The 14,198-nt window shown below is 34.7% G+C and overlaps 1 protein-coding gene across 1 annotated transcript in view; it reads right to left on the bottom strand.

The window, feature by feature from the left end:
- Positions 1-14,198, bottom strand: part of LOC122816738 (mucin-4-like) — a 544,109-nt gene that overhangs the window by 133,663 nt on the left and 396,248 nt on the right. The window contains exons 22-24 of the mRNA XM_044089732.1: positions 3,838-3,923; positions 3,126-3,258; positions 2,214-2,395 (exon numbers count right to left, since the gene is read on the bottom strand). Of these exons, the coding sequence (XP_043945667.1) occupies positions 2,214-2,395; positions 3,126-3,258; positions 3,838-3,923 (401 nt within the window). The remainder of the gene's footprint in view (positions 1-2,213; positions 2,396-3,125; positions 3,259-3,837; positions 3,924-14,198) is intronic.

The raw sequence follows: 14,198 nt of genomic DNA, 5'->3' as shown, positions 1-14,198 counted from the left end.
TAACAGGTAGGAGCAGTTACACCCTTTTGTTGATGTTCTCAACTATGAGCATATTGTCCATCTGGAGAGATATTACTCCTTGAGGGAAGGAGTCTTTAAAGGCCAGCATGCTAAGAGAACAGCACTCATCTCTAGAATCAGAGGTAATCCAGAAAGCTTGAGTCAGGTCTGGTATCCCACCTATGACCCAGAGTGTGACAGGACTAACAAGAAAAAGAGGACAAAGGATTAGTCCAGATAAAATCACTTTACCAGATCTAGGAAACTCTCTCTATGATACCCTCTCTATGGGAGGAATAAGGACACCCTGTTGAAGTTTTAAGTAGTTTATTCAGTTAAGCAGGTAGATAGATGAGTGTTCTTATTATGAACAATGGACCCAAGGTCCCAGAAGACACAATGGGACTGGATGAGTCGACTTGGGATCCAAGCATATTCTATGGAGGATGGGTGGAACTGAGTGAGTGAAAGAAGTCTGCTATCTGATAAGGAGAGTTCTCTATTGACAGCCTCGAAAGACAAAGCCAAAGGGGAATGTGAAATTCATCAGGAGAAAGCTGAAGCAACTGCTCTAGATGGAGCCTCAAAATTCTGTCTGGCTCAGCTTCGAGTTAGGCTGACCAAGACTCTTAGAGGAAGAGATGGCTCTGAAAACTTTAAAGTCAAGCCAAGATCCAATGGCAATGCTTTGGCCCCAAGATATTTCCAGATCCAAGAGAGGCAAAACTGGTCAGATCAGAGATGATGCTGGAGTGGAAGAATTACAAATCCTTGGGTCCGATGTGTACAAGCTTTGCATTACACTCAGATACATAATGGATGAACCCCCCTCAAAAAAAAAAAAAGGATCAGAGTAGAAACTACAACATGATGGGGAAGAAACAAAGTTTATGTATCCTGTTGTGGTAGGAGTCAGCGTGGCTTGAATGCTGCATCCTCTGGGAACAAAATACCTAAATGATACCCTATTACAAGCCAGAGCAAAATTCAGACTAACTATAACTAAAAAAGTATTTTTGAAGGTTAGGATCTGCTTTATTAAATAATCTACCGAGTGTGGTTATAAATAATCTAACGCTTGAAAAATTAAAAAAAAAAACATGAAGATATTCCTGCAAAACTGAATCCAAATGTACATACTTCAGGTATTCTGGTTAATTAATCTCACTGCAAAGTATATTACGTTGTAAACACATTGCATATAGTATCTTACTGTGCAAACTATAAGCTTTACAATTATTTTGTAAACTGGATTTATGTAGAAATCTTTTTATACTGAATTTTTTTAAATATTGTAATAGTTGTTTTTTTTAATTAAAATGTGTCACACTGTACACCCGTCTGTGCTTGGAATTATGAATGAAAAGGGTCTCCTGACCCACTCACTTATCTGGTAAGCAAATAGATAGGTAGATAGATAGACAGATAGACAGACAGACAGCTAGACGGCTAGAGATAGCTGGCTAGCTAGCTCTGCTGGTTTATTGACTAAGAACAATGCAGAACATAACATAGTAGTGCTGTCTGCAGAGAAGCTACACCATGAGCCTTCACATCTTGTTGGTCTGTTTTTCCACTATATACATACACCTTCTGGAAATGTAAAATAGTAAACAGTAAGGATAAATATAGCTTTACATATAGCTGTTCTGGCTTCAGGCAGAGGGAGCTAGACAACTTTACAGTTTGCCAAATTTTAGCTCTTTCTTGACTTTGGCTATTAACATACTATAAGTCATAATAAGGGAAATTGCCCTAGAAAATTTAAGAGTTACATGTTATATATACTCACCTTGCTGTATTTGGCAACTATACAAAACAAAATAATGGCAAAACAGCATGCCCCTAAACAAGGCATAGAAGGGAACCATATTATTAAAAAACACAGGAAATTGAATGTGCTGAAGAAACTTAATTAACATTAAATACAATGTGTGTTTTCATAAGGTATGATTTTACAACAATTAGATCTGAACTTTAGAATCAAAATATGTTTTTTTCTAGTTTTAGTGTACACACATCCATTTTCTGTATTAATAAAAAAAACTTGGACTGCAAATCTTTGGTTTAAATATTCAGGTTTCACTTTTGTGACAAAACTGAGATTAGTTTGAATGTGATTAATTCATTGATAACATTCTTTACAATGTTTTTTCTGCAGATGTTAATTTGATGGCAACGCTTAAATTGAGATCACAAAATTGATTACATACCCATATTTCTGTTGGAGCTTTTGTTGGATTGCTACCACTTGAACAGTTGTGTAGGAAATACAATTCTGTAGCAGTGTCAGGATGTACAAGTCTGACTGTGCTATTTCAGTGCCATTAAAGCCGCATACCAAGTTATTAAGTATCTGCAACTTCTGTTTAGCTATGTTTGAACCAGAGATTCCCTGAAATTAGAAAAATCAAGAGTACCAGATTAAAAAATCATTGCATTCTAGGTTATCAACACAGAATGTTAATATACAAAAAGCATCCAGACAGTTTTGAATGAAGTGCAACAGTAACTATTTCTTTTTTGTGACAGAAATGTATTCTAGATGGTGAAATGGTGAAAGTTTGTTTATATTACTATTTCTTTACAGTGGTTTGGCATTACTTAGTTCTCTTATAATGTCTAACTAAATAAAGGAAATAAAAAGTATTTTATAATACCATGTGTGCATACACCATTCACAACAGAGTAAGACATTTGCATGCTGCACTCTGAACTGTGAATGACATCAGCTTGTACAACAGATTACTTAGTTAACAGAAAAATCAGTTTGCATTTTTATTTTATTAGTGAAGAATAATTGTTAGCTTCATTGACTTACTACTTAAAGTGATGAGCAGTAGTAAGAGTCTCTCTCAACCATATCAGACCTGAAAATGTTTTATAAGCCAGAAGGCACATTACTACAATACATGCTTTTGATAATTTCAGAGCACACAAGTGCAATAAAGTACTTCCTAAGCAGCATACTACCTCAAGTGGATAATGATACACTATTTCCCATTAAAACTTTGCTAACCACACCAAGCTACATTTTCCTACAAGTCCTGTAATATAGCTGGCATTATGGAATGATACTTAAAAGTTATTCATTATTTAGAAATATTGAGGGAAAAAGTCCTTACCAGGCATTGTTTAGCATACTGTAGAACAATCTGTGTTTGTAATGCATCATTTATCAATAAACCAGCATCTGCATTGCCAACTAAGATGACATACTGCGTACAGTTTAATGAGCTTATGAATGCATTAGACAAGCTGCAACAGAAAGCAAGAAATAGGATTATTTGGTAAATCATAAATAGTTAAAAACAAAATCAAGCCACCAGATTAATATTTAACCACAGATGCGTATATTATTGTGCATGTGTGTGTATGTGTGTGCATGTGCGTGTATGTTTGTGTGTGATGTGAGTGAGTGTGACTGAGTGTGTGTATGTGTGTGTGTGTGTGTGTGTGTGTGTGTGTGTGTGTGTGTGTGTGTGTGTGTGTGTGTGTGTGTGTGTGTGTGTGTCTGTATGTGAAAAAACAGAATTTTAAATGCATCCATGTCTGATAATCAAGCAGAGTAAAACCAACATAAATAAACTTTTATAGCCTAATTAAAATGTTCTGTTTGTAGAGTACATAACTGGGATAACGCTGCATCCTGGGGTCAAGAGGCAGTCATCAATATGTCTTAATATTTGCTGTATTTCTGTTCTATAGCACTGCACAATATGCTGTGTATTACTGCGTTATATGCTTCTTCATCAATTGCAACTCAATATTTTCATTCAGAATTGAAACATGCATGAAATAGATAACCTTATGCCACAATTAATATACATTATTTACCTGAAATACAGAAGCACGCTACTAGGATATTTTGAAATATCTGTTATAGATCCACTTTGGAGCAGTATTCTTGCCATACATTTGGCCTAAGCAAATATTAAAAAAAAAAATAATAATTTGTCATACAACATGCAACTGATATATTAATCTGTGAACTGTAAATATTTCAGTCTACAGAGGACACTGTGCAGACAGAAAGGATTTGTTTTAATATGTTAATAATGAAATTATTCATGTTTGTCTTAATTTGTGGTCTTTACATATCTATAGTAACCATTCAACTCTTATACTATCTCCAGAGTTTTAAAGTTATTTCATTGTTCAGCTTTATATACCACTCCTCTTCATTAGATAAGCCGTTCATTAAATTGTGTGACAACTTATTTAGGAATTAGTTTAGGGAGTTGTTAGATGAGATGGTACACAAAGACCTCATCATGCCACATCCTTTAGATGTTATAAATGTATGTCTACAATTTAGTGCAACACAATATTACACTTTTCAACAGTATGCTTATAACATCCTCAAGTCTGTGTACTGGTAAACGAAGCAGTAGACTGAAAATACTGGCAGTTTTGCTTTGTGAACTAATTTGGGACCTTTATACAGGTAAAAAATACAACCTTTATTCTGCTAAATGGACACTTTCAATATCTTCTGCAGAACGTCGCCCATCAGTTGCTAGTAGTGCTCAACACTAGATCAGTGTTGCAGAAGCCTAAGCTATTTGAGTTATATTCTGACCTAGATATGACCACACTAGCTAGCTTTCAAAGCTTCAGGGCACCCTAAACAAGCAGTAAATGCCAGGGGCTCAAGCTGAGCCACATAACAATCCAGTTTGGGTGCCAAAAGCTTCAGAAGTTTCTTGCCTGAAGACAAGAGAAATAGCATAACAGAACCATCTAGAAGTTATCTGCTCTGACATGGGCTGTCCTTTTGCCTTACCTTCATATGAGACAAAGAGCTGATTGGCTTTTCTGAAGGGTTTAGTTCACTTACAGAATTGCACTTTCTAGACAATGATGTAACATAGTAAAATACAATACAATTTATTTTTATTTAAGCTGATTCGAGAATTTTTAAGGACAGCAGTAACTAGTTTTGCAGGTGGCCTTACACGTGCATACAGCATACATTTTCAAAATATATGATTTGCAGATAAAACATTTAACTATATTATACCATATGCATGATCTATGTAGAGGTATTTTGCTTAAGAATTGGGATAATCTTGCAAGACAGCTCAAGTAAAGGCTTCTGCTCTGTAAGTATTTTTACACAAAAATGGTACATCTTGCCTTCAGTCATAGGTCACCTGAGCGACAAGCTGAACCCATATTTAGCTAATCACATTTTACAGACAAACTCTCTGCCAGGGGCGAACTAAACTAAATTTAATGACTTGCACTTTGAAGTCTCATAGTAAAATATTAAATGCAAAAAATGTTTAAGAAGACATTAGAAACACCATTTGAAAATATGAATTCATTACAGCATTATATCTGCACAAGGCATACATACAAGAATGGAATGCACTGCCAGTTAATTTAAATACTGAAATAAACGAAGAATGAAACTTGAGATCTGAAATAGTACAGTAAAGTTATGACTGGAGTGACCTATGCCCTTGTCTGGGCATCACCTGTGAGTAAGTAAGTAAATAGTGACAAGCATCGCTGGAGAGGAATGTTATATCTGTATATCAGCTGCATAATGACTTGAAGTAGGTGTTGGGAGATTATTAGAAAGTTAGCAGATGTGTAAGAGACCTCAGTGCACTAGGCAAGGATCTGCAGAGTTCTGGAGCAATCTTTGTAGAAAAACATTGCTACCATGGTCATGTTAACAGAATTTTAAATGTATCTAGATTATGTTTGCAGCAAGACAGAGAAGTTGAGCATATCCCATTGTTAGAATCAGAATGCAGAACATATTCCAAGCATATTCCTTTGTTAGAATCAGAATGTATAACATATTCCATTGTTAGAACCAAAATTTAGAGCATGTTCCATCATTAGAATCAGAATCTAGATCATGTCCCTTTGTTAGAATCAAAATGTAGAGCATATCCCATTGTTAGAATTAAAATGTAGAACACATTCGATTGTTAGATCATAATATAGAGCATGTTCCATTGTTAGAATCAGAATGTACAAGTTTCATTATTAGAATCAGAATGTAGAGCATGCTCCATTGTTAGAATCAGAATGTAGAACATGTTCCATTGTTAGAATAAGAATCTAGAACATGTTCCTTTGTTAGAATCAGAATGTAGAGCATATCCCATTGTTAGAATTAGAATGTAGAACACATGCCATTGTTAGATCATAATATAGAGCATGTTCCATTGTTAGAATCAGAATGTAGAACACGTTTCATTTTTATAATCAGAACGTAGAGCATGCTCCATTGTTAGAATCAGAATGTAGAACATGTTTCATTATTATAATCAGAACGTAGAGCATGCTTCATTGTTAGAATCAGAATGTAGAACATGTTTAATTTTTATAATCAGAACGTAGAGCATGCTCCATTGTTAGAATCAGAACGTAGAGCATACTCCATTGTTAGAATCAGAATGTAGAACAAGTTTCATTATTAGGATCAGAACATACAGCATGCTTCATTGTTAGAATCAGAATGTAGAACATGTTCCTTTGTTAGAATCAGAACGTAGAGCATGCTCCATTGTTAGAATCAGAATGTAGAACATGTTCCTTTGTTAGAATCAGAATGTAGAGCATATCCCATTGTTAGAATCAGAATGTAGAACATGTTCCTTTGTTAGAATCAGAATGTAGAGCATATCCCATTGTTAGAATTAGAATGTAGAACACATTCCATTGTTAGATCATAATATAGAGCATGTTACATTGTTAGAATCGAATGTAGAACACGTTTCATTTTTATAATCAGAACGTAGAGCATGCTCCATTGTTAGAATCAGAATGTAGAACATGTTCCTTTGTTAGAATCAGAATGTAGAGCATATCCCATTGTTAGAATTAGAATGTAGAACACATGCCATTGTTAGATCATAATATAGAGCATGTTCCATTGTTAGAATCAGAATGTAGAACACGTTTCATTTTTATAATCAGAACGTAGAGCATGCTCCATTGTTAGAATCAGAATGTAGAACATGTTCCTTTGTTAGAATCAGAATGTAGAGCATATCCCATTGTTAGAATTAGAATGTAGAACACATGCCATTGTTAGATCATAATATAGAGCATGTTCCATTGTTAGAATCAGAATGTAGAACAAGTTTCATTATTAGAATCAGAACATACAGCATGCTCCATTGTTAGAATCAGAATGTAGAACATGTTCCTTTGTTAGAATCAGAACGTAGAGCATGCTCCATTGTTAGAATCAGAATGTAGAACATGTTCCTTTGTTAGAATCAGAATGTAGAGCATATCCCATTGTTAGAATCAGAATGTAGAACATGTTCCTTTGTTAGAATCAGAATGTAGAGCATATCCCATTGTTAGAATTAGAATGTAGAACACATTCCATTGTTAGATCATAATATAGAGCATGTTACATTGTTAGAATCAGAATGTAGAACACGTTTCATTTTTATAATCAGAACGTAGAGCATGCTCCATTGTTAGAATCAGAATGTAGAACATGTTCCTTTGTTAGAATCAGAATGTAGAGCATATCCCATTGTTAGAATTAGAATGTAGAACACATGCCATTGTTAGATCATAATATAGAGCATGTTACATTGTTAGAATCAGAATGTAGAACACGTTTCATTTTTATAATCAGAACGTAAAGCATGCTCCATTGTTAGAATCAGAATGTAGAACATGTTCCTTTGTTAGAATCAGAATGTAGAGCATATCCCATTGTTAGAATTAGAATGTAGAACACATTCCATTGTTAGATCATAATATAGAGCATGCTCCATTGTTAGAATCAGAATGTAGAACATGTTCCTTTGTTAGAATCAGAATGTAGAGCATATCCCATTGTTAGAATTAGAATGTAGAACACATTCCATTGTTAGATGATAATATAGAGCATGCTCCATTGTTAGAATCAGAATGTAGAACATGTTCCTTTGTTAGAATCAGAATGTAGAGCATATCCCATTGTTAGAATTAGAATGTAGAACACATGCCATTGTTAGATCATAATATAGAGCATGTTCCATTGTTAGATTCAGAATGTAGAACACGTTTCATTTTTATAATCAGAACGTAGAGCATGCTCCATTGTTAGAATCAGAATGTAGAACATGTTCCTTTGTTAGAATCAGAATGTAGAGCATATCCCATTGTTAGAATTAGAATGTAGAACACATTCCATTGTTAGATCATAATATAGAGCATGTTCCATTGTTAGAATCAGGATGTAGAACATGTTCCTTTGTTAGAATCAGAATGTAGAGCATATCCCATTGTTAGAATTAGAATGTAGAACACATTCCATTGTTAGATCATAATATAGAGCATGTTCCATTGTTAGAATCAGAATGTAGAACATGTTCCTTTGTTAGAATCAGAATGTAGAGCATATCCCATTGTTAGAATTAGAATGTAGAACACATTCCATTGTTAGATCATAATATAGAGCATGTTCCATTGTTAGAATCAGAATGTAGAACAAGTTTCATTATTAGAATCAGAACATACAGCATGCTCCATTGTTAGAATCAGAATGTAGAACATGTTCCTTTGTTAGAATCAGAATGTAGAGCATATCCCATTGTTAGAATTAGAATGTAGAACACATGCCATTGTTAGATCATAATATAGAGCATGTTACATTGTTAGAATCAGAATGTAGAACACGTTTCATTTTTATAATCAGAACGTAGAGCATGTTCCATTGTTAGATTCAGAATGTAGAACACGTTTCATTTTTATAATCAGAACGTAGAGCATGCTCCAGTGTTAGAATCAGAATGTAGAACAAGTTTCATTATTAGAATCAGAACGTACAGCATGCTCCATTGTTAGAATCAGAATGTAGAACATGTTCCTTTGTTAGAATCAGAATGTAGAGCATATCCCATTGTTAGAATCAGTATGTAGAACACATTCCATTGTTAGATCATAATATAGAGCATGTTCCATTGTTAGAATCAGAATGTAGAACATGTTTCATTATTAGAATCAGAACATACAGCATGCTCCATTGTTAGAATCAGAATGTAGAACATGTTCCTTTGTTAGAATCAGAATGTAGAGCATATCCCATTGTTAGAATTAGAATGTAGAACACATGCCATTGTTAGATCATAATATAGAGCATGTTACATTGTTAGAATCAGAATGTAGAACAAGTTTCATTATTAGAATCAGAACATACAGCATGTTCCATTGTTAGAATCAGAATGTAGAGCATATCCCATTGTTAGAATCAGAATGTAGAACATGTTCCTTTGTTAGAATCAGAATGTAGAGCATATCCCATTGTTAGAATTAGAATGTAGAACACATGCCATTGTTAGATCATAATATAGAGCATGCTCCATTGTTAGAATCAGAATGTAGAACATGTTCCTTTGTTAGAATCAGAATGTAGAACATGTTTCATTATTAGAATCAGAACATACAGCATGCTCAATTGTTAGAATCAGAATGTAGAACATGTTCCTTTGTTAGAATCAGAATGTAGAGCATATCCCATTGTTAGAATTAGAATGTAGAACACATGCCATTGTTAGATCATAATATAGAGCATGTTCCATTGTTAGATTCAGAATGTAGAACAAGTTTCATTATTAGAATCAGAACATAGAGCATGCTTCATTGTTAGAATCAGAATGTAGAACATGTTCCTTTGTTAGAATCAGAATGTAGAGCATATCCCATTGTTAGAATTAGAATGTAGAACACATGCCATTGTTAGATCATAATATAGAGCATGTTACATTGTTAGAATCAGAATGTAGAACACGTTTCATTTTTATAATCAGAACGTAGAGCATGTTCCATTGTTAGATTCAGAATGTAGAACACGTTTCATTTTTATAATCAGAACGTAGAGCATGTTCCATTGTTAGAATCAGAATGTAGAACATGTTTCATTATTAGAATCAGAACATACAGCATGCTCCATTGTTAGAATCAGAATGTAGAACATGTTCCTTTGTTAGAATCAGAATGTAGAGCATATCCCATTGTTAGAATTAGAATGTAGAACACATGCCATTGTTAGATCATAATATAGAGCATGTTCCATTGTTAGATTCAGAATGTAGAACAAGTTTCATTATTAGAATCAGAACATAGAGCATGCTTCATTGTTAGAATCAGAATGTAGAACATGTTCCTTTGTCAGAATCAGAATGTAATACATATTCCATTGTTAGAATTACAATGTAGAATACATTCCATTGTTAGATCATAATACAGAGCAAGTTTCATTATTAGAATTAGAACATAGAGCACACTCCATTGTTAGGGGTCTATATTATAACATCGAATTTTATAAAGTTCGAATGTTATAATATCAAACCAGTAATGTCGAACGCTGAAAACAGCGAAGGTGCAGGACACCAAATTCTTTCCCAGGGAAAGAATTTGGTGGGCCATTGCTGAGGCTTCGCTGTTTTCTGTGTTTGATATGTTGGAACATTACGGGTCGGGTTGTGTGTGGATTAGGGTTAGGGGCAGGTTAGGTGAGTTAGGGTTATGGAGCAGGTCAGGTAAGTGTGCGGTTGTGTGGACATTAGGGTTAGGGCGTGGGTCAGGTAAGTGTGCGATTGTGTGTAGTTTAGGGTTAGGGGACAGGTTAGGTGAGTTAGGGGTAGGGCGGGGCCAGGTAAGTGTGCAGTTGTGTGTAGGTTAAGGTTAGGGGGCGGGTTAGGTGAGTTAGGGTTAGGGCACGGGTGAGGTGAGTGTGCGATAATGACGGACCTTAGGGTTAGGGTTGGGTTAAGGTAAGTGGATAGCTAGTAGTGTATGTAAAGTTTAGTTTAGGTTTAGGTGTAGGATTTTAAGTGTATGTGTGTGGATTGCTGTTTTTTGTGTGTGTTTGTGTTGTGTGTATGTTTCTCGGAATAGCGATTTTTTTTCCCTGGGAAAAAAAAAAATCGCTATTCTGACTGTTCGATGTTTGCAAATTTCGGTGTTTAGGGTTCGATATTATAACATTCGATGTTTACGAACTTCGATGTTGTAATATAGACCCCCATTGTTAGAATCAGAATGTAGAACATGTTTCATTATTGTTTCATTATTATAATCAGAATGTACAGCATATTCCACTTTTAAAATCAGAAGGCAGACCATGTTCCATTGCTAGAATCAGAACGTGGAGCATATTCCATTGTTAGAATCAGAACATAGAACATATTCCATTGTTAGAATCAGACTACCCTTGTCTGATGGCTTGTAAAGAGATCTTCATACTGGAGTACAAGGACTGATGTTACTCACTTCAAGAATTGACAGTTTATACAACATTAGCATAATAAATGGCAATTGCAATGTGTACCATTGATGGAATACCCTAATTAGAAATGAGGCTAACATTTAGTTCAGTGATCCATAAAAACAAGAGTTGCTTAATAACATAAGAAACATTATGATTCATAATGTGGGGCTATTTTGATGCAGTGAGTATCTTTCCTTGTGATATGTAAAATGCATATTACTGCACTACACTACAGTAATCACTATTGTAGTCTTCCAACTTAGTACAAGGGCTGAATTTGAGCTGCTAAAAATTTCTCTGTATGGCCCTGGATTTCATTCCCTCAGTAACTATTTTCAAAACTCCATGACTCTGAGTGTCTTAATCACTCCATACTCCCAAGTCTCCCAAAATAGATGCATGTCTGCTTAATAGGTTTACTCAGTTAACAAACTGATAATAAATTCACTAGAAATAAGCCATGTTTTGGTCTTTGAAGATCTAAGGGAATCTTCAAAGAGTAAAGATATCATAATCCCCTTTGAAAAAAAGTGTACTACAAGATGGAAATAGATAAAAGATAAATTAAACAAAGAAAATGTAATAATTTCAATGTTTCAAGGTTGCTATTGATTAGTTGTCTCACCAAGAAAATAAATAGAAGGAAAACAACATTAATCACTAAACTGAATCACTAAATGCAACACAGGATGATAACAAATCAGAACAAACTATTGTTTATCAATCTTCTTTCTTAGGAATCAAGGTGCAGATCAGTCAAAGTTATAAACTATCATGGTTGCAGCTATAAAAATAAAGAAATAAAATAAAATATGGACCAAAGTTAGAAAACTGAAAGAAGCAAAATGTTTAGACATAAGAACAGAAGCTGAAGCAAAGGATTTTTAGCCATTTATTCAGGTTTTAGAAGCAGAATGCTGACTCAGACCACAGAAACAGCGCAAATGTGGCATATGCAGTGCACACCGTGACAATCCTGAGGAACAAATGATAGATTTCCTAGTTCCAGGTTATCTGTGGAGCAGAATGCTGAAAAATCTGTTTGGTTCAATGAAGTTAACATTATTAGAGAAATAGCTGATTCAAGACTCTACAGATTTTGCTGAAATGGAAAATTGTACAGAAGTATGTACAGAATAATTATGTCTAACTCATGAGTGCAGGAAGAAGAGCAAATAGAAATGTTAGAGCCAGTTTTACTGCAAGAAATTAGAGACTGTGAGGGACTGTGATGGTGAAGAGCTGCATAAAGTGAGTGCAGATGTAACAGGTCCAAGTGGAGTTGTAGTGCAGAAAGAAGTGTTTCCAAAGAGCAAATAACCAGTGAAGACAGTCATTTTAAGCACTGCACATATGGAAGACTGCTAAAGAAGCCAGATAAGTAAATTGGCCTTTCCAGAAATGAAAATGATTCTAAGGGTTGAAAATGTCATTACTGAAAATGCCTTGCAAAAATGTACAAAGTTTCAATTTGGTGTCATAGCCTATGTTGGGTAGCATATAGTTGCTTCAGATAACATGTGTTTAACAATGGCCAGCACTTTGGTGTACAGGAATAAAACCCTGACTATGGCCCAGGTGACCTGGGTTCGATTAGTGGCTCAGGCAAATGAGATGTTTGTGGGGAGGAATGAAACTGCCTACCACAGGGGGAGGGGCATTCATCTCGATATCTCCTGAGAGAAGCATAGTCTATAAAGAGGGGAGTAGTCCATTGATGGCTCTAGGTTGAGCTTAGGGGAATGCGGAGAGACAAAGAGGGAAGCTCATTATAATCAGGTTTGAAAAATGATTTATCCCTATATCTAGATCCATAATATAAATATATCTATACATATGTAGATATATAGATATATAATTTGATTGAACAGTACTTGACTGAAAATGAAATGTCTGAAAGAATGTGACCGAAGACTAATTGTCTGAAAGCCCATCTGACTGAAGACTAATTCACTGAAAGACTGTCTGACTGAAAAGCAATTGACTGAAAACCCATTTGAATGAAGCCCATTCCACTGAATCACAAATCACTGAAACTATTAAACATAAATAGGTTTTTGCATAGCCTCACAACCACTTGAGAAAAGAAAAAACATCATACACAGTGAATAAGTATTGGTGCACAAGCACTGATTCACTTTGCATGATGTTTTTTTTTTCTTTTCTGAAGTGACTATGTGGCTGTGGAATTATTATACATTAGTAAGGGGGTTGGGGAGGTAAAGTCCTCACATGGAAGGTGCAAGGAGTTTGACTCCTGGTAAAAACACCATTTTATGTTTTATTTTCTTATGTTTAACATTTTCATTGATTTGTTTTTTTTTTTCAATAATCCTTTTTTATTATTTTTCAAAACAATATTACAAATCCACACTATATATACAATATGTACATGATTACTTCCAATGGTTACATCCACATTGTATGTCAACATCAATTATTAACAGTAAATACAGCACTAACAAAAAAAAACAACAAAAAACCAAAGCCAACAATCTGTATTATCCTTACAACCTATAACTAATCTAGGATTGATTCTGTACTATTACTATGTGTCCTGAGAGAAAGTGGATAGGAACCTCTTAGGCCAACACAATGCTGAAAATTTGCTCCCATATTTTTATACTGTTTATGTTTTTTTTGTGGTCACTAATTAACAATTTGTGCGCTAAAATATGTCTTATTGCTAGCAATCTAAAATTTTCCCACGATGTCTGGGCCGGATTTAGCCAGTTTGAGGCTATGTACAATTTCATTAATAAGCAGATATTCATGATTACGATCCTTCTTGATTTATCTAAATTCTCCGGGGGAATATGAAGGATCATAAATTCCCAAGAGAGTGTTGAGTTTTGGTAGCCCATTTTTTGTAGCTGCAGTTTTAATGAATTCCACAATTTATAAATGCACTTGCAACTCCAGAACATGTGTAACAAGTCAGCTGTCTGATCTAAGC

The sequence above is a fragment of the Protopterus annectens genome, chromosome 12.part0, assembly GCF_019279795.1.
Source record: "Protopterus annectens isolate FY-2018-M chromosome 12.part0, PAN1.0, whole genome shotgun sequence".
Taxonomy (NCBI): Eukaryota; Metazoa; Chordata; order Ceratodontiformes; family Protopteridae; genus Protopterus; species Protopterus annectens.
Note: the sequence above shows the minus strand (reverse complement) of the source record. Positions and strands in the feature narration are given on the sequence as shown.